The sequence below is a fragment of the Exophiala aquamarina genome (assembly GCF_000709125.1).
Source record: "Exophiala aquamarina CBS 119918 chromosome Unknown aczIA-supercont1.4, whole genome shotgun sequence".
NCBI lineage: Eukaryota > Fungi > Ascomycota > Eurotiomycetes > Chaetothyriales > Herpotrichiellaceae > Exophiala > Exophiala aquamarina.
In genome coordinates, this window is record NW_013550584.1 from 133072 (window position 1) to 153131 (window position 20060).

At 50.1% G+C, this 20060-nt stretch overlaps 8 protein-coding genes across 8 annotated transcripts; 5 read left to right on the forward strand and 3 right to left on the reverse strand.

The window, feature by feature from the left end:
* Positions 1–989: 989 nt before the first annotated feature.
* Positions 990–2141, forward strand: A1O9_05194 (uncharacterized protein; the record flags this gene model as incomplete). The annotated part of the gene is made up of 1 exon (XM_013404413.1): positions 990–2141. One exon carries the CDS (start codon positions 990–992, stop codon positions 2139–2141), a length of 1152 nt encoding a protein of 383 aa, XP_013259867.1.
* Positions 2142–2209: 68 nt separating this feature from the next.
* Positions 2210–3333, reverse strand: A1O9_05195 (protein qutG; the record flags this gene model as incomplete). Its single annotated transcript, XM_013404414.1, has 2 exons — positions 2210–3030; positions 3117–3333. 2 exons carry the CDS (start codon positions 3331–3333, stop codon positions 2210–2212), a joined length of 1038 nt encoding a protein of 345 aa, XP_013259868.1.
* Positions 3334–4498: 1165 nt separating this feature from the next.
* Positions 4499–5092, forward strand: A1O9_05196 (dehydroquinase class II; the record flags this gene model as incomplete). The annotated part of the gene is made up of 1 exon (XM_013404415.1): positions 4499–5092. One exon carries the CDS (start codon positions 4499–4501, stop codon positions 5090–5092), a length of 594 nt encoding a protein of 197 aa, XP_013259869.1.
* A 1066-nt stretch (positions 5093–6158) lies between these two features.
* On the reverse strand, positions 6159–7894 carry A1O9_05197 (quinate permease; the record flags this gene model as incomplete). Its single annotated transcript, XM_013404416.1, has 3 exons — positions 6159–6843; positions 6903–7345; positions 7400–7894. The coding sequence occupies 3 exons, from the start codon at positions 7892–7894 to the stop codon at positions 6159–6161; spliced, it is 1623 nt and encodes a 540-aa protein (XP_013259870.1).
* A 790-nt stretch (positions 7895–8684) lies between these two features.
* On the forward strand, positions 8685–9611 carry A1O9_05198 (uncharacterized protein; the record flags this gene model as incomplete). The annotated part of the gene is made up of 1 exon (XM_013404417.1): positions 8685–9611. One exon carries the CDS (start codon positions 8685–8687, stop codon positions 9609–9611), a length of 927 nt encoding a protein of 308 aa, XP_013259871.1.
* Positions 9612–9741: 130 nt separating this feature from the next.
* A1O9_05199 (uncharacterized protein) lies at positions 9742–12306 on the reverse strand (the record flags this gene model as incomplete). Its single annotated transcript, XM_013404418.1, has 1 exon — positions 9742–12306. The coding sequence occupies one exon, from the start codon at positions 12304–12306 to the stop codon at positions 9742–9744; it is 2565 nt and encodes an 854-aa protein (XP_013259872.1).
* A 662-nt stretch (positions 12307–12968) lies between these two features.
* On the forward strand, positions 12969–15475 carry A1O9_05200 (uncharacterized protein; the record flags this gene model as incomplete). The annotated part of the gene is made up of 2 exons (XM_013404419.1): positions 12969–13088; positions 13148–15475. The coding sequence occupies 2 exons, from the start codon at positions 12969–12971 to the stop codon at positions 15473–15475; spliced, it is 2448 nt and encodes an 815-aa protein (XP_013259873.1).
* Positions 15476–16667: 1192 nt separating this feature from the next.
* Positions 16668–18283, forward strand: A1O9_05201 (uncharacterized protein; the record flags this gene model as incomplete). Its single annotated transcript, XM_013404420.1, has 2 exons — positions 16668–16847; positions 16904–18283. 2 exons carry the CDS (start codon positions 16668–16670, stop codon positions 18281–18283), a joined length of 1560 nt encoding a protein of 519 aa, XP_013259874.1.
* Between the last annotated feature and the right edge of the window lie 1777 nt (positions 18284–20060).

Here is a 20060-nt window from a genome sequence, read left to right on the forward strand (position 1 = left end):
CCGGATGGGAAGGTAGCTAGCTGCTGGAGCTGGTATGGAGAGGAACTGTGCCCGTTCGACGAGTGGTCTTAGGTTTCGTGGCTTGTAATTCCCGTCGAATGGCTGTGCAAGGAAGGGAGACTTGGTGCTGATGTGCTTCTCGACCAAGCGGGAGAAGCAAGGATGACCGCTCGGGCGCGATGGCACTGATAGTTGATGCAAATCTTTGTGCTGAACCTCGACAGCTCGCGCATCTAGGTTAAATTTTGCCAAGTCTTATTCTGCGAAGCATTGAACAAGATATGTTACGCATTGACTTTCTAGACTCCACCGTACATCAGCCGCCCTCAGCCTTGCTGGACGCAGCACACAGCCTCGTCATTAATTGAAGGGGCCACTAGTGACCAGACTAGTGATATGATACAGAAACCCAATATGTGGGACTCACATCCCCTCAAACAAACCGTTCTCGCACGTGTAAGAAGCACGGAATGAAGAGAGCATGTGTCGATCTGACATCGGGATGAACCCGACGGCGCAAACGCCGATTTCAGCGTTACTCCGCCTGTCGTGTTATCGGGAAAGTTCTTTTCCGCTCGGCAAATGTAACTTCAGACGACCATCCGAACCTTATTTATCGGTGATCAGCATTTGACATCACGTCTAGAGGGGCTTCTAGAACGTCAGTGTTGCGTCGTACGCTGGCGGCTAAACCATGGTCCAACGACTGGAGTTTGGTTCACGAGGCCCCAGGCCGAGATAAATTCGAGACAAAGGTAGGTCAAGCAATCGAAGGCACACACTAGAATCGGCTTTTGATTGTGGATTTCCCTTTTGAGAATGCTTTATATCTTTCAGAGTTCTCTTTCCGCGACAGGCTTTCGAAACGTATCTACGTTTTAATTGTTGAGATAATCTCGAGTACTCTAGTCCTTCTTTCTTCCTCAGACGTACCGCCACAACACTGTTCGTTTCTTTGCACTACTACTGGATCGAACAGAACACAGAAAATGGCCTCAAGATTCATCCCAACCATCGCGTCCCAGTCCCTGGGTCGTGCCTGGCACCATAGCTTGGAACACAAGCTTGATATGTGTGCGCAGTACGGATTCGAATCAATAGAACTATTCTACGAAGACCTCGAAGCAGTTGCCAGGTCCTTGCCGACCTCCCACCCTGCCTCTTCCGCCGGTACCTCGTTCCAATGTTCAACAGCCATCCAAGAGCAACAGCTGGCTGCAGCAGATTATATCCATGAACTTTGCCAGGGACATAATTTGGAGATCTTATGTCTGCAACCATTTATGCATTACGAAGGTCGCTTTGACCAGAAATCACACGATGATGCAATCACCAAGCTACACTTTTGGATCAGAATAGCGCAACGTCTAGAAACAGATCTGATCCAAATTCCTTCATCGTTTCTTCCTGCTAGCCAATGCACAGGAGATCGAGCTAAGATCGTGGCCGACCTACAACAAGTTGCAGATATTGGGCTGAAGACAAACCCCCAAACAAGATTTGCCTATGAGGCATTATCATGGGGCACATATGTTGACACCTGGGACAACGCTTGGTCGATTGTCCTCGAGGTCGATAGACCTAATTTTGGAACTTGCATCGACACGTTCAACCTGGCTGGGAGAGTATTTGCTGATCCTGCATCTCCATCCGGACGAACTCCAAATGCTGATGGCGATATGCAAAGGTCGATAGCTAAACTGCGGTCTGATTTACCCATCGCTTTGAACAAAGTCTTCTACGTCGAAGTTTGCGATGGCGAAAGACTTGATAGTCCACTGCTGGCTGACCACGAATTCTATCACCCTCAACAGCCTACTCGTATGTCCTGGTCACGAAATGCAAGACTTTTCCCGTTCGAAAAGTCGGGGTATCTACCAGCAGTAGAAATCCTTGAGGCAATTTGTGACATTGGCTACACTGGTCACATCTCATTTGAGCTCTTCTCTCGAACTGCAAACCAGCCTCAACCTGAAGTGCCAGAAGAACACGCTAGACGCGCCCAGATAGCGTGGAACAAATTGTCACAACATATGGGGTGGGAGTCACAGGCTGCAGGCTCAGATATCTCCCGACCCGACTCCGGTTTTCATGAGACTGATGCTGAAGCACAATACGCAGCTTCAGCTGCACGATTATGAAATTTTTGGCAAAGACTATTGAAATATTTGCAAATATACCCAGATAGATCATTGATGGGCACTTGGGGCTAGACTCCGGGTCTAGTGTAATCCAATGTGCGAACTCTTCGCCATACTTCTCTTACCAATCTCTCTTGACCCTGTCTTCCTGTCTCCTCAGCAGTATCACTTGCAGGTCTGATTGCAAGATAAAGCCTGCCGCCCAGATTGGCATCCTCAATTTTCGTAGCTTGAATGTCTTCGGGAGGATTGGCTGTCGTGATCAAACCACCAGCTTCCTGCAACAGGCAGATCCCTGCAGCTACATCCCACTCCCAACAACCGCCCTCCCACCAGATATCAAAAGCCCCCATCGCCGTGTATGCAAGATCCATAGTGGCACTCCCAAGACTCCTAACGCCATGAACCATTCCTCCTTTGCCAGCACGGCCTCCCACCTCTGCCGCCATGTTCAGGAAGCTGTCCACTTTCCGATGCAGATTTCCATCCGGCGTATCTCTCCGGTCCTTGCCCCATTCACACGAAAAGACACATTTCGACGGTGCATTTTTCGGGATGGGGCCAACACCCACACTTCCCAGGAGGGGCAATTTCGTCGTCTCATTCAACCACGCTCCTTCCCCTTTACGGGCAGAGAATAATTGATTGAGAAGCGGTGCGTATATGACTCCAATGACAGGTTTCTGATTAACCACCAATGCAATACTCACGCAGAACATGACGAATGAGTGTGTGAAATTCACCGTCCCGTCGAGCGGGTCAACAACCCATGTCGGTTCGTTCTGGACGAGGTATTCTTTCGATGAACCCTTAGAGTAAGTTTCTTCTCCGATAAAAGCGTGCGAGGGATACCGCTTTTGAATCGACGTGTGTATAAACTCCTCGACTTCTGTTTTCGAGGGACATTCCAAATTAGCCTTGGCCGTTGGGCACCAAATGTTACTTGGTAAACAAATTTGAGACTTGCAAACATACCATTGTCGGTTTTGGTTACAATATCTACCGCATTCAACTTCTCTTCCATGACCAATTCGTCGACTGCTTCTTGGTTTTCTTGGTCTGGACTATCTCGGCGCCGCTTCTGCAGACTCTCGAGCAATATTACTCCGGCATCTTTACCAAGCTGTATGGCGAATTTGTATATCTCGTTCAATTCGGCTTCCGGTATCTCATTATGCTTGACATCGGGCATTGTCACGAGGTAGGCCCGGGGTCTTCTGTCTCTGCAGAAGGCCGTTGCTTGCTACAAAGTCTCTTCGTGGCCGATTTTGCCTCGATTGACTTGATGTGTGGCATGTCGACGGGTCTGCCGGGTATCCGCGGCTTGGTCGCCGATCGCCCTCCCAAGGATCCTTTGTCTTCGGACAAGAATTCATCCGATGAGATCTGCTGTGCGTCTGCCGCTTTCCAACTAAAGTGTTTCTATTCTTCTGTTGCAGGGTCCAAGCATTCATAGCTCCATCATTAGTGCCCGCGCTGAGCGTTGTCCTATTTGGACGTCACTGTTGACACGGCTAGTCTCAATTTATCCTTTCGTATCTCTACGGGCCTCTGCCCCGCAGTTGCGACCCTTGCAATATCGTCTTGGCCTGTTGATCATGAAGAACACTTGTTGAACCGTCCGATCCCGCTTGTTCCAGTCCTACTAGTTGACATTCTCGTCTTACGAAAACAGGCTCCAAGTTTATAACTTGGTACAGGCAAGCCAGAAAGGCCGTCTGACATTATAATCCTTTAGGTGTACAAGGCTGGGCTAACGTCTGAATCAATGCTCTCTATTCTGATGCATCTGACTCCAATATGCTTTCGCGCCTTTGTTCGGGACTGAGAAAAGCCCTCGATCAGCATCTCCCTACTGAGTACCCAACCATCTGGCCCATGAGACGGTGGAGGTTGGTGACGCAAAGCTGACAAAGACGGGGGAGGACTGATACTCTTGGTATCAACATGATCAAGAAGTCGTAATTGACACTAACCAATGTGGACTGCTTGTCAACCACTCGGGATTCTCAATTGGCGATCAATGGCCGGAGTCCTGGAAAACACTTTCATCAACACACCTTTAGTACCCTTCCGAAGCATATCGGATGCGGGAGGGCACACGCAATTTCGCCTTCATTCTCCCTATGTTCTCACTTTGCCCCATATACAACTTCCTGAGTAATTGCTAGCCCGTAAATGCAACGGTGAGCGCATCGGCTACTATTCTATATGCTGCACATACAACACACGCGCATCGGACCAGCAAAGAACTACTTTACAAAAGTCGAACTGACGGTCGTGGCTTACTGCTCGGACACAGAATCCAAACAGCTTGATCAAAGTTGTAAAACTCAGACAACATCGATATCTTCAAGATGTCGACAAATACAGAATCAACGTCAACAGCAGAGCCCGTGGACAAGATCCTGCTCATCAACGGACCCAACCTGAATCTGTTAGGGCTGCGTGAACCGTCCATCTACGGTAGCACGACGCTGGCACAACTCACGTCCTCCATCGTCGAGCGTGGCTCGAAGCTCAACATCACCGTTGTGCCGTTCCAATCCAACCACGAGGGCGCGATCGTCGACTTTTTGCATTCCCATTTCACGCCGGCGACCTCAAGTTTAAATAGCACGACTTCCTCCACCTCCTCATCTACCCCCCAACAATCACCAAGCACCAAAAAAGGACGAACAGCAGTAATAATCAACCCAGCCGCCTACACGCACACGAGCGTCGCGATCCGGGACGCCCTGCTGGCGACGTCGATGCCCTTCGTCGAGGTCCACATCAGCAATGTCCACGCGCGCGAGGAGTTCCGCCACCAGAGCTTTTTGAGTGACAAGGCCATCGGCGTTGTCATGGGCCTCGGCGTCTATGGATATACCGCCGCGCTGGAGTTCTGGGCTGGGCGCTGGAGGGATGAGGATGCTGCCACCGGCGCCGCTGCTGCCAGAGTTAGTTAGAGCATGTTTTTAATGCTTACCGTTTTAAATGATGGGTGGAAGGTGACGACGACGGAAACGATAGATAGGGAAATTCTGTTGATTAGCTGAGCTGCGAGCCTATCTGACACTCGGGTCAGACTCCAGCATCGCCTCCTGTATGCATGAATAGCTCTGCTGGGTAAAGAATTTCCCGCCACGTTACCATGCTAAAATAATTTAGTTCTGGGTCAGATGGAATGGATCCACCACGGGAGTGGATCAGATCACCAAAGGAAAATACACGAAAAAGTAATCACTATGTCTTTTTGGGGCGGAAGGAATGACGAGGTTGCATACTAGATGGGCGCGACTGTTTTGGGCTGCGCATTTATTACGGCTAAGTAGGTGCCCTCGTGGCCAGGCTCGTACCCCGAGCTTCTCTTTCTTTGGAAACTATGTCCATGGCTAAGGCACGACATCTTTTGGGTACTTGTCGCATAGGAGATTCAGACGTTTTAGTTTGCTGCAAGCTTGTGACATACTTGTTCTTGGTACGGCATTCGATCCGTTTGATATCACCTCGAAAATGTGAGGCAAATTCCAAGCAATCACATCACACTTTTTTCGAGCGGTTAGCATTCTTTTCGGCAAAGTGAGGTGAATGACCTAGAATTAGTTGAGAATGTGAGTTATGTTGTCCACGATATCTCGTAGAAGTGAGGCGTCTACGCTATTCGCTAAAAGTGAGATAAGTTTAGTATGTCTTCAAATATGAAGAGAGTTTGCTTACATTATTTTATGAAAGCGAGCTGAGGTTTGCAAGGCTATAAGGATATGAAACGAGTTGTCTGCATAGTTTTCCGATAGTGAGCTGAGATTGGCGAGGCTGAGCTACAAAATTTAAGAATTATGGGCTGAGTTTGCTTTCTGGAATGGTATATTTCTCTGAATAGACAATATATACTATGCATCCTTACGACCCTGTAACCCCAATGGTACAATATGTTGAATGCTCAGTCTTGCGCGTCATGATATATAAACAAAAATCATCAGATTTGAGCCGTTTGTGCTCAATTCTCACTCAATTTATGCCACTTCTTTCCAATTACACCTTCTCCACGTGATGGTCACCCTGAACAGCGATATTAGCCTTCTCGGTATAATCCATGCTATGACGACGGAAATCTTGTTCCTCAATGCGGAGAGTGGCAAGGACTTGCTTGTGAGCGTGGCGGGCGGGGTATTCTTTGCTGAAAAGGCGATCCATAGCTTCGAGAGGAACACCCTTCGTCTCAGGAACGAGGAAGAACACAAAGACAGCGGCGCAAAGCATGAGCGAAGCGAAGAAGAAGTACACGCCGTAGCCCATTGTTGCGAACATTTGAGGTGTAAATCGTGCAATGATAAAGTTCCAAAACCAGTTGTTAGCAGCGGCGAACGCCTGTGCCAGCGTTCGAACATTCTGACTGAACATCTCGGAGTTTAAAACCCAGGGAGTCCCGTTCCATGACGGCGTGTACGTAGCCGTCCATAGATAGAAGAAAACCATTGCAGAGACACCACCAGATGAAAGGCTTCCAGTGGGATTGTTGGCGGGTTTGGCGACCGCGATGTATCCGCCGATATACCACATGCAGAGGGAGCCAGCAATGGCACCCCAGATGAGGAGGAAGCGACGGCCGAGCTTGTCAATAAGGAACAAGAGCCAGATTATCGTGATGACGGTCTTGATGACGCCAAAAATACCGGTTGTCAAAAGTGAGGTATTGGTGCCGGTGATACCAATAGATCTGATGTCCATTGTTAGCGCTTGTTTATATGTGCAGCTTTGCTGGGAAGGGTTTCTTACTTGAACACGGTCGGAGAGTAGTAGTTTATAGCATTGATACCAGTGGCATTCTGCCAAAGGAAGAGAGAGCCACCAAGAAGGAATCGATAAGTGGTTTTTCGGTCGTTGATGACAGCGCGGAATGGTTGCCAGAATCCAAGACCAACCGTGGCACGTTGATCTTCGATTGCATTGTCAATGGCAAAGACTTCTTCTTGCATATAAATATGCTCTGCAGGCAGTTGACGCAGCCAGCAGAGGTTCTTAAGTCCCTCTTCGCGACGTCCCTTGGAGAAGAGCCAGCGAGGTGACTCCTTGATCACAAAGGCACCTGCGAACAGGAGACCTGCTGGAACAAGCTGAAGGGCAAAGGGGATGATCCATTGGCGGTGAGAAGGTGCCATCGTCTCTGCAACACCGTAGTTGATCCAGAATCCCACTAGACCTCCAATTTGCCACGCCATCTGTTTGCACTGTTAACTCGTCGCACTTTCAGTTGGGTTTCTGCTTTGACTCACCTCGTAGAGACCAACCAGCCGTCCACGGATGGCAGGGGGAGCGATTTCTGCACAAAAAATTGGGGAGAGATTAGAAGCCATTCCTACCCCTAGCCCCGCCAGCACTCTGCCTCCGTAGATAAGGCCAAGTCCTCGATCGCCATTTGCACCTAACATTAGGCCAGCTCCGAGGGTGAAAACCCCGGCCGCAAACATCAGTCCAAGGCGCCGCCCCAGGTAATGACCAGCGGCATATGCAAAGAAAGCCCCGAAAAAGGCGCCTGCCTGATAGCAGCTCACGATGTTAGCCGTGAGGAGGTTGACTTTCGTTGTTGAGAGGGAAGCGAAGTCGAACTCTTCCTTGAAAGCTGGAAGAGCAAGAGTGCCGCCAATGAATGCACTATCATAGCCAATCATAATTGCTGCAGATCCGGCAACAGCTGCGGAGAAGTAAACTCGCCAGTTGTAGACTGACTTGGGAGTCGGTCGGTCTTCGACCAAGGTGAGGAGACCCATCTTGATTGATTGAGGGTGGGAGACTATGAGACAGGTGGAGTGAATATGAGATAAGTTGAAGAAAGTGTTGCGCTCTGGAGAAAAGAATTTCTCTGGGGAAGAGGGTGATGTGCACCGATATATGTACTGATCGAGCGGGGAGGAACTCAAATGCCTAATGATCTAGAAGAATGGAAAGCAAACTGGGATTGTGTGTCGGATACGAAGAGGAAGTCTCCCACGGGAAAATCCCTTTCCCCCACAAGAGGGCAATGACCTTCATGGAGTGCTCTGGGCCAATGGAGATTGCAATGAGCGGCTATCAATTTTTCTAGTTCGGCGGAGACGTGGCTAGATTCGAAAACCAATCCGAGGTTTAAGGTTTGTGGATAATTGAATCTTACCCCGGCAGTGTGGCGGCGGGAAAGATCTTTGCCGCTGAATTTGTGGGTGGCAGATGGAGGAATAGGTTGTGGAGGTCAGCTGGCGGGGATTGAGGAGAAGGTCTCGGAAGAGTGAAACTGAAATCTTGCATCGGAAACGAGCTGCGCAAGAGATTGCAAGCATTGATGGAGTTTTGTGAGCCGTTGGATAAAGAGAAAACCACGATAACATAGCAAGTGTCGGCATACTGATACTGAGATATCTTAGAAGGCCACCAGCATTACGTCCGTGACTCCGAGGCTCGCAAGTAATCAACCATAAGTGAGATACCAGTGTGAACGTCTATCGAGAAGGCTTCATTGAGACTTAACAGTATCACACGCATTGCGAAGAGAACGACATCTCAGCCTTAATCTATGAATTCATCATGTCAGAATTCCAACCACCAGACACATCTTCTTTCGAGAGAGTAGCTTACCTCTGTGGGTATCCCATAGGTCACTCCAGATCGCCTTTGTTACACCACTCAATATATTCTTCATATGGAAAGAAATGGGCTCAATTACTGTTCGAGACGAAAGACCTGGAAGACTTCTTATCATATCTCAAGAAGGATCCAAAATGTATGGGTAGTGGTGTGACAATGCCTTTCAAGGTTGCAGTCATCCCTCTGCTGGACGAGCTTACCGAAGAAGGCAAGGTGATTGGGGCTGTCAACACAATATTCTTCAAGACAGCTCCCGACGGTTCGAGAATATGCTGTGGAACAAATACCGATTGCCTTGGCATTCGTGACGCCTTTGCAAACAATGTTGTTGGCGCGCCGTACGAAGGGAAACCAGGACTTGTCGTTGGTGGAGGTGGAACATGTAGGGCTGCCATATATGCACTACAAAAGTTCATGGGTTGCTCTCCAATTTATATCATCAATCGAGACGCTGCGGAAGTGGAGGCCGTGTTGCAAGAATGTCGCGCCCAAGGTGTTGCTGACGATTTGACATACGTATCTTCGACAGCACAGGCGGAAGCACTGCAGCCTCCTATCGCTGTAGTGAGTGCTGTACCGGATTTCCCTCCACGAACTGAAAACGAGAAAACAGCCCGAGCCATTTTATCGAACTTCTTGGATAGAGGGGAGAAGGGTGCACTTCTAGAGATGTGCTACCATCCATCACCTCACACTGAGATAACAGCGCTAGCGACTCAGGCCGGTTGGCAGGTCATTGGCGGGATTGAGGCTATGATCGGACAAGGGTTTGCGCAAGCGGTTCTCTGGACCGGCATTGAAATTGATGAGCAGCTAAGGAGTTCTGCCAGGGAAGCAGTGCTAAATGTGCAGCAACCGCAATATTGAGAGATCATCACAACGGAGTGATATTGCCATTCCCCCTCCCCCTCCCCTCCCCTGAGAATGCCTTTTGGTTGCAGTGATAAATTAGCCTAATCGACACCTCAGCAGTGTATGAATAATGGAAGCAACATCATCATGCAAAGAACTCTTCACCGCCCCCTAAGTACGATTTGTTTGCTTCGATGGCATTGTAGACTGCAGTAGCCATACAGCTCTTGGGTGCCTTCCTGCTCGTCATGGACTCAAATTGTGCGACAGCTTGCTCAATCAGGGTCTCGATACCATCCACCAAAACCCAGGGTCTCTGGGTTTTTGTACGGAATTCATGCATCTGTCCGATTAACGGGGTTTCTTTGGTCATGTATGCCATCTCTATAACCACCCCTCCGGTTGGTGACTCTAGCCACGTCTCGGGCATCCTAAAGTCCGCACCGGGATTGCCATCAAGCACTTCATGAGTTACACAAGATACCACCACTGTCGGTGGAGCAAAGTTTGATGGCCAAGGATCAGAAATTGATTCAAGAACATGGATGGACTGCTGAGAAGGACTTCCTGTGTGATATTTGCTAGCAAACTCATTGAAATGCGTGGCGATCTTCCAAGTATTTTCAACCGTCCTGTTGTAGACAAAGATGTTCTTGCAGCCCGTCAGGAGTATAGCGTACACGGCTGCTCTGGCCATACCGCCTGCCCCAATGACGAGTCCCGTCGTCTTGGCTTGTATCGCATTGCGAGGGGATAGGCTTCGGTTGATGCAGTTCAGAATGCCGATATAGTCCGTGTTCTCTCCGAACCAGCCAACAATGTGTCCGGACCGGTTCCGATTTTGAGCTTGTACTTCCAGGGGGGGTACAGCACCTGTTGAGTCGGATCTGAGAGGGACCAGGGTGTTGACGGCACCAATGGCTTTTGCATGTGCGCTCAGTGCTTCTAGATTCGGAACAACCCTTACTTTGTAGGGCTGCACTATACTCAAGCCACCCAGGGAATCATCTTGGGCAAGCTCTACAATGTCCGTCCAGGAAGTGATGTTCTTGGTGCTGTAATTATGTTGCAATCCCAGAAGCTTGTAGGCAGCATTATGCATAGCGGGAGACAAGGAGCCAGCAACGTTGCCTCCAACGATGTAAAATTTGAGAGGGTCGAACACAAAGCTATTGAATAATGCTCTGATAATCTGCTGAGAGGTCAATAAGGGTTGGAAGTCATTCGGGTGGTTTGTTACGGTCGCGGGCAACGAAGGATGAGTCACTAGGGTTAGAATAGAATTCATGATTTGTGAGGTTCGTCCCATCAAGCCTGAATTGTACGCTATCGGAGTACTCGAGAAGATAGGAAGTTGCTTCAGCTCCTGGATAAACCAAGTCAGGGTGTCATTGTCGGCACGCGAGGTGGGTGTATTCAGAAGTCGCACGAGATCAAGCCCAAGGTGCGTCGCTCTGATGTACATGTCATTCCACTTGATATCCTTCCAGTCTGTCTTGCTTGGAGTTGTGTTGGCATAACTCCCGATAAGCTTTGTATGGCCTTTGATTGCCTTTATCTGATCGATTTGTTGGTCATTGAGATTGAGGTCGATGATCATATATTCCAATCCAAGTCGTAGGCCATGCGCCAGCACCATTAAGTAGGTCTCAACATTCGAAGATTCAGAGATCTCCAGGCTTGCGGACATCAATATTGGGACCTGAAGAGTTCTCCGTGCTTGGGCCACCATCTCACTAAGAGCTTTGGCAGTGGTAGAATGCCACTGATCAACATAGATCCCGACAACATCACCAGCGGATTCAAGTTGTGTGAAGTCGATCTGTCCGTTGACAAAGTCTGAAAGGCGCACACGGAGAAGATGGGTATAAGTTCGGTGGTCAATTGGGACATCGAGCGAGAAAGGGGACTGAAGAGCTGGCTGGGTAGCGACACTCCCGGTGATGAATCGAACAAATCGAGAAAAATCAGCCTGGACATTTCTGAGCTTAAATGAGTAATTGGGCGATGCCCGGTCGATGTTATCGGAATCGACAGGACCAGTGGTTGAATTGTCCTCCAGGTTATAGAATTCAAAGTTGGAGCATTTTCGGTGAGTGGCATTCCCGTGGTCAAGAGCTTTGGCTGGACGGTCACTAAGATTGAGAAGGGATTTGACTCGAAGTATGTCTCTGACGACGAAGACAACAGGATTCGTTTCGCAGTACTTTTTGAGATATTCTTGTAGGCTTTTGGTCAAGCTGCCCAAGCCACAGTCGATAACACAGCCATACTTGTTGTCTTCCAGCATCTGCCTGGAAGACTCAATATCCTGTCTGTGGAACTGTTCGCTTCCATATGCCTTGAGGTAGTCTTGTCTTGATAACCCATTGATGCTTTGGAAATAGTGATCCTCGGTGACAAACCTTCTGTTCAATGCGGTTGCAGCAATGAAACCTAGGGAACGCTTTCCAGACGCTCGAATTCCAACCAGGACCAGGGAGGCATCTGGATGAAAGGTACGTCCAGTTATTGGAAGGGCTTCTGCCGGAATCCCCGAAGAGTTCTGGGCTGATGGTGGACCAGAGCCACTCTGATTGTCTAGAGTAAGTGATGGATCAAGAATTGGACGGCTCGTCGGGCGAGGAGAGGCAGCAGTGGCCGCGGAGGCTGGTGATAAATGCCTCGATCTCCTGCCATTTCCAGTTCCATTTCCACTGGGTCGACTCATGACGCGTGGTGTAACCGTTCTACATCCTAGGGCTTTGGAGGGCGACAGACTCCACGTAGTAATAATATGAAAAAGCTCGAGGAGAGTCTCTGGAGTTCAATGTGGTCATAGCAAGCATGACTGACCTGAATTCAGGAAGCATTCGAGTAGATTTGCAAGGCAATAATGTAGGTACGAGGTACGAGGAACTTTCAACTGTGTACAGCGGGTGGTCCCTTCCAGTTCGGGTGGCCGCTGCAGTCGAGGAAGGTGGGGTTTTATGGCTTGCTATCTAGAAATCTAGTACTCGGGCTCTCAGGCGTTTAAGGGGGGTAGCCGTGCTTGAACATCTAGATAGGCGCAGGCTCTGCCGCGGCGGCCGGACAGTCCTGACAATTACCTCGTACCCGGCACACCTAGGCAGGTCTCTGGGCCCACTGATGCCTAAGGGACTTACGAGTAGCTCGCTGGTTAGGCGACGAGGAACTAGCTAATTAGCGGGGTGCTTCATCCGAAGGTTTCGACCGCATCCCACCTGCATCGTTCAAGGTTTGAGCTTGACGTGCCTCGTGTAGGACTCGAACGACAACATCTTCTGTGGTCAACAGTCCAAGTTCTATGTGCTCGACAAGTACGAGCCCCCCTTGCGTCAAAAATGGGCACGATTGCTCGTTGCTATCGTAATGGCTGCAGCTAGAAACGACGTCGAGAACACCGCCGTCGGGACAAGCGACAATGAGGAGGATCCAGCAAGACGAGCGAGAGCTCGCGTTTCGCGCGCCTGTGCGAGATGTCGAAGCAGGGTAGCTAAACCTCCCCGGACCCTCTGTTGTCCTATTTCTGAACCTAGTGCTCTCATTAGAAAGACAAATGCGACGGCCAGCAACCCCAATGCCACAACTGTGCATCAGCTGGACAGACTTGCCTCTATCTGCCCACAATCAAGAAGAGAGGCCTTCCTGAAGGCTACGTTCGAGGGATGGAAAAGCTGTGGGCAGTCATGATCCAGAAGATCCAAGGAATAGACGGCACGGTGGAACGAATCATGAATGATAGTCAAGCAGAGTTGATTCATATGTGGAACCACCAGAAGCATGGTGATGACTTACACGCCGCATGGAAGGAGTCCAAAATACTGGCTGAGCTTGAAAGACTCCTCTCCCGACTGGATCAAACCTCCTCGAGTGATTTGAAGAGGAAACGAGATATTGCAGACAATGGGCAAAGCGACCAATCAGCGAATGACACCCGTCTTGAACAGGATCAACTCGCACCAGAGTACCAAATTACCGGTCTCGGTTCGTCTAACCCAAGCCCGTCACATCAATCGAAGGGTATTTCTATCGGAGCAACGCCTGTGTCTGTGTTTGGAGCAGCGAATCTCCCAGAGGCGGCTTCCAATTTACTAAATCACTATTTCACATACACTCACTGCTGGTTCCCTATTCTCAGCAGGCCCTACACACTGAAGAAATTATATGAGTATAGGAGATCTTCTAAGCCAACACAACCAACCTCGGCTGATTTGGCGGTCCTGTGGGCAGTGTTTGCCTATTCGCAGCAGCAGATGTCGCGATCCGTAGTTGATTCACTGCTGGGCGACGCGATGGACGCAACCGCTGCCAAAATGCGCCATATGGCTCGATCATTGATACCACTGGAAACAGAGAACTTTGAGTATGGCCACGTTCAAGCCATCTTGCTTATGGTGCTTCTTGATGTGGGGACTGGTAGTTGGACTTCGGCTTGGATATTGATCGGCCTTGCCGTTCGAATTTTATTGGACAAAATTGACTCGTTGGAAAATCCAACAAAAGAGTGGCTCGCATCGTTGCAAGGCTGCTTCATCTTGGATACATTAATCGCCGTCCGTCTGGAGAGGCCACCACATCTCCAAAGTGCTCATTTGAAGCGCACGAGATTTCTCGACGAAGACGGACACGAAGAGTGGGAACCCTGGCAGCAGGGAGGGAGCGGTGTCGCCCAATCCCGCGAACCTGCATTCACCATAAGCTGTTTCAATCGACTCACAGACCTTTGCATGATCGTTAGTGTGGCGTGTTTGCAACATTCCTCACCTTTGGCAGTGGACCAGGCTGTGATGCAAGTTCATCAGGTCGCACAACAGTTTAATTTTCCCCTCATGACATTGGAACAGAGGCCACCTCATCAAATACTCCTACAAGCGACATACTTTGCAATCCTTGTTAAGATATCTTACCCGACCGATGAGTCACAAGCTGTCCCCAGATGGCGGTTTCTTGAGACCTTAGAACTCTTCGAAAACACCTGGGGTCGGCCTGATCAATGCGGCATTCCATCTCTTCTCGCTGACATTTGCTATATGGTTAGTTCCAAGGTCGGTATCCCAACAGAAAACGTCACACCCCAGGCTAAGGGAACTTTTTGCCGGAAACTCTGCGATCGGATGCTGAGGCTCTCCGCTGTTTGGCCCGATTTAAAGAATGCGGCCAATATCCACATGCCCACCCAGCCGACCATGTTTGAGCAAAGGGATGAGTCACAACCGCGTCCAGAAATCCAACCAGGGTTACGATATGAACCACAGAACGCTACCGGGTATCTACTGCAGCCAGGACAAACTGGGATATGGCCCTCCCAAGCATCGCTTTTCGACAACGATCTCAGCAGTACAAGCATGGACTTGAGCGGGTCGGGAAGACCAGTAAGTAGAATGGAACAAGAGGCACCCCTAGCACATCCCTTCGCAGTCCGCCCAATCTTTGAGTCAGGATCCGTGGAATACGGGGCAATGAATGTGGACGTGCCTGTGCCTGAGCCCGCTAGTCGACCGTCGTTTGGACACCCTTTGAGCCAAAGAGCCAGCTCCGCAGGCGGAGTTGCCACATCCCCTAGCTTCAATGGAGATGAAATTGATGCGTTATTCCATGAAATGGCAGAACTTGATACGACTCAATGGTCTCTCGACCGGTCCCAAGCACTGAAAGATTTTGGATTCTCTGACAATACGACATTTGAGGCATTCTGCAATGACCCGGATCGGCTCATGTTGTCTGACGCATATATGGGCCCAGCATTTGGCCAGAAGGGAGGGATTAGTGGCCATCAATCTCTGTTGACCAACAATCCTTCAGCCTTTGGCCATGCACAAGGCGATTATGGCCAAAGCTTCGACCTTGACGCTGGAAGTAATTCTTGGGTAGGGTGAATGATGTGATGATGGTGGTTTCATGAAGTCTGAAGCAATCTACTATATGGACATAATCATTGTTATTAAAAATTACTTATCAAAACCTGCTTACGCATAGTTACGAGGCATTAGAAAGGGCTCAAGAGACCTAGAAGAAGTCAAGAAAAGCAATCAAAAGAAGAAGAAACCTAATGGGGAGCAGAATGCCCTAGGAGACTAGCGGTCAAAGGGGACAAGCCCCGGGACCACCAATAAACTAAGCGCAACAGAACAGTTACGAACGTCAACGAAGAGCTAAAGAAGCTTATAAGCTCTACGGCGATCCTTCAAAAGAACGGAGTCTTAAGAGGCTCTAGTGCTAGGGAAGAGTGGTCTCGAAAAGCTTATAAGGGAGCTTAAAATAGCCTAGAACACCCTAGAGAGTACTAGGGCCAGGAGGCCAATCAGGCCATCGAAGTGCTTCGATAATCGAAGCGGAACGACTCGTAGCGAAGAGTACTCGCCTGGTATGAAGGGAAAGCATGAAGTAGTGTTTGTAGATAGTAGGTTTGTCTACCCTACAGGGTTTTCCTACTATAGAGCTAGATAGTTTTCCCGACATAAGCCCACTAAGATGCTTTTAGGTGTAGGAATCAATCAATCAATCAATCAATGTAAGGACATTTTATCTATTAATGTAAATAATTGACAATCGTTCATGTCTCCGACTTGAATGCCCATCTTAACTGCCGCCGTATACCCGATCGAACAACATGCCTGATTGGACGGACCCGTTGTCTTTCCCGCCGTCGCCACCAATTCACATCCCATGCTTCACCATCGCTGTTTGAGTTGCGGAGAAGAGCTTCGGTGAACCAAATGTGTCCATGATGAACATTTTGTCCCAGCCGTTTATGCATGCGCTCTTGCCCGATGTATCCTATCATTCTTCATCTCCATTTCTACCGTCTCCTCTCTCATTTCTTCAGGCCTAACTACGAATCAGACGATGAGCAAGCCCTCCACTAGGCCCTGGACCTGCGCCCGTTGTCTGCACAGTCGCAATGTGCGGGGTCCACGTGCTCCTCTCCATGAGTCTGGAATAATTGGGAGTCATGCTGGCGGACGGACGTTCAGTGTTGCACCTTCCCTTAGACAAGACAGACCACCGGCACCTTCCAAAGAGTCCACGGCGGAAGATGCTGCAAAAGCACAGCAGGAGGAAGGAGCCATGACACGGCGACTGGCGGAGATGGTCGAGGAGACAATGGATACAGGAAGCAAGAGCGACCGCAAGCTGATGCAGGATGTGGGCTTCTCAGAGGATCTAAAGAAACAGCTGGAGGAGAGGATAGCCCAGACCGCTTTCGAGGGTCAAAGTCAGCAGGCTGCCAGTCAGGTCAAGATGTCGGTATGCTTGAGCTCGACATCATTGGATATTCTCTATTCTAACTATCGAGCATACAGACCTCTGCAGGCAAGGGCACACAAGATATCGCAGCGGCGCAGCCATGGACTGGTACCGAGACATTACACGACTCCGCCTTGCGAATGCTTGACGATAGTCACAAGAAACTGCGGTCAACCTACAAATCACCTGCCGTCCCTCATAAGAGCCTCCGTCCCGCGCCTAAGAAGACCTACTCAGCCGCCGATCGTCTGGCCAGCGCCCGCGACAAGACGAGCATATATGCATTCAGTCAGCAGGACGACATGGACGAGAAAGAGCGGGAAAAGTGGCGGAAGGAGTTGAAAGAGAGATTCACACCCGGTGCACGTCCCATGCCGACGACGTTACAAGGTCTGACAAGCCTGGCGAACGAACGAATCGAGGATGCCATCGCCAGAGGACAGTTCAAGAACATCCCTCGCGGCAAGGGCATGAATGTGGAGAGAGACTACAATGCCAACAGTCCGTTTCTAGACACGACAGAGTACTTCATGAACAAGATCATCCAGAAGCAGGAAATTGTCCCGCCCTGGATTGAGAAGCAACAAGAGTTGGTCAAGCTGGTGGCCACCTTCCGTGGCCGGCTGAGGAACGATTGGCGCAGGCACGCAGCCAGGTCTATTTCCAGCACTGGGGGTTCCGTGGCGGAGCAAGTGCGCAGGGCCCGAGGCTTTGCTCTCGCGGAAGAGCAGGTCAACCCAAGAACACAGAAAACAGAGACCTTGAGTTCAATCTCCAGTGATGGGAGTCTCATGACGGTCACAGTCGAGGAGAGAGTTGCGGCGGCTGTGCCTTTAGAGCCACAATCGGCTGCTTCTGCACAAGAACAACGGCAATCACCGCAGGAGGAACAAGTACAGATTACAGTGACTGAAAATGTTGCAGGGACTACACCAGCCAGCAATTCCAACGAAGCACCCGCCAGTGCTGCAGCCTCTACCACCTCTGCCCCCTCATTCACCTCCCAAGCCGTCCTACCAACCCCCTATCCCTTCCGTGATGCGGACTGGGAACGCACCGAGCTCGCCTACCACAAACTTGCAATTTCGGAAATCAATGCGTTGGCACGCAGCTACAACTTGATGGCACCCAAAATCGCCCAGAAACCATACTACTCACTCCAACGCGAACTAAACCGATGCTTTGCGGAGGTTGCTCCTACTTTGGCCGACGCCATCCTCGAGCGTAGCCGTAAACCGAGCGTCAAGATCGCCATTGCGCCGCACAAAGAGGGTGGCATCCTCGAACGTTTCGGCAACGGGGTCGGCGCGGAGAGGTACCGTGGTCATGAACGCAGCATCAGGGAAGAGAGTGAAGGGAAAGGCTACGGCTTTCGCGAATTTTGGCGGGATTTGTTTGGCGGGAACGGTGGCGGGAAGAAGCGTGACGCTGTGTGATGTCCCAATCGAGAGGTGTGGTTGGAAAAGATAGATGAGAAGTGGCGGGATGGGATGGCGATCTGCCAGCCTTTGTACCAACAATTTTACTGTGCAAAGATAAACACCTGGAGATCTAGGGCCCCCTACCAAGTATGTAGACACTGCTTACTCCACTTGGAGCACACACGAGACCAGACGAATGAAATGAAACTAAACGATATGTATATATATATGCAAGAGAAACCAAGAAATAAATCGAACTTATTGTTCATCGACTACTAGAATCGCTCACGTTTGCCTCCAACCACCCAAAAGATGTATGTTTGCATGTAATCCGAAAGAGGACAGACGAAAAGCCCATATTTCCCGGCTTCAGGCACAATTCGAAACGCAACCTCTCCTTCCCAAAGGGTAGTTCCCAAAGATTCATGGAATCTTTAAATCTGCGATATCGCTCACTCGCTTGCTCTGCTCTGCTCTGTCCTGTTGATGCTTCAATGGCAATCCGCGCTGGACCGCGCTGCGTCTCGGGTTTCCTGGTTGCCTGTTGGTTGACGCACTCTGAGTCCCGCTCCGACAGGCTGTTCAGGCTGTCGGAAAGCGCCAGGTCGGTTTCTCACCACCCAAAAGACGGAGCTTCTTTCGCCTGTTGTGATGGGAAAAGTGAGAAAGGGGGGGGGGCGGGCAAGTGAGACACACACACCAGGGGCAGAATCCCAGTTGCATGTCGCCGGCGCTTGTCACTCCTGCTTTCCCACTGGCCTGGCTTCTAAGTTTGGCGTTTGCGGATTAAATTAGAACGTTTGCCGTCTGTGACTTGCAGACGGGTGGTTGATGAGCGCTTCCCACGCATTGAAAAGGTGCGCCATTCATTAAAGGGAGTAAGCAGAGTCCGTAGAGTCCCGGCGTTCCATCGCGCTATACGAGCGGAAAGGTCTGGGCGATTCGGGTCTGGGCGGCCTGACTGCCGCAAAAGCATGACCGGCCTCGATGTCGATTTCTCGAGACCGTTTGTTCACAATCTCGCACCTGGCAATGCTAGCGCGGTGTTCCTTAACACGATGGCGGCGATCGGCTTCGGCGTCGACGACGAAACTCACGACATCGGTGAGCTCGTCAGTGTAGTGGTAGATGCTGGGATCCGATCTGTAGATGATCCACGCGTAGATCCCGAAGACCGTGCCGAAGAAGACCATCAATGACAGCCAGAGGGCGAGGCTAGCCAAGATGGAGTCTCGGAGAATATGCTCGCGCTCCGAGCAGACGAGGCTCCCCGTGTCGTTTGTTCCAGATGGGTAGACGCAATTGTTGGTGAGGAGGGTGAATGAGGTGACCATGTTGCGGACCAGTTGTAAAGGGTTGCTGATGGGGCTGCTTGGAAAAACTGTGCGTCCAGCAAGAAAGTTGGTCGAGAGACTGTAGTTGGCTGGGGCCATGTAGTGAGCACCCTGAATCATTGTCTCAAATCGTTCAAGGTTGAGGTTTGTCGCAGGAGCCATCTCTGGGATTGAGGAGATGGGATGAGATGCGAAGACCAAAAAGGGGGTGCTGAGGTTGAGAAGCCCGGATTTATGCGCTTTGTCATATGAGAAGTTGCCTTTGGATGGTGCTGTGAGTGTTCTTGAGTTGAATTCGAAGCTACCTGGTTATGTTTTGAGGGTATGAGAGGGGGAAGGGACAGAGAAGCCGGGTTTAATAATACTCATTTTGCAGTGAGGACTTCAAAGCTAATGAGAACTTTTAAAATGACAATTGTGCCTAAGTGGAAGTTCGGGCGTGGAGGTGGACCTTTAAT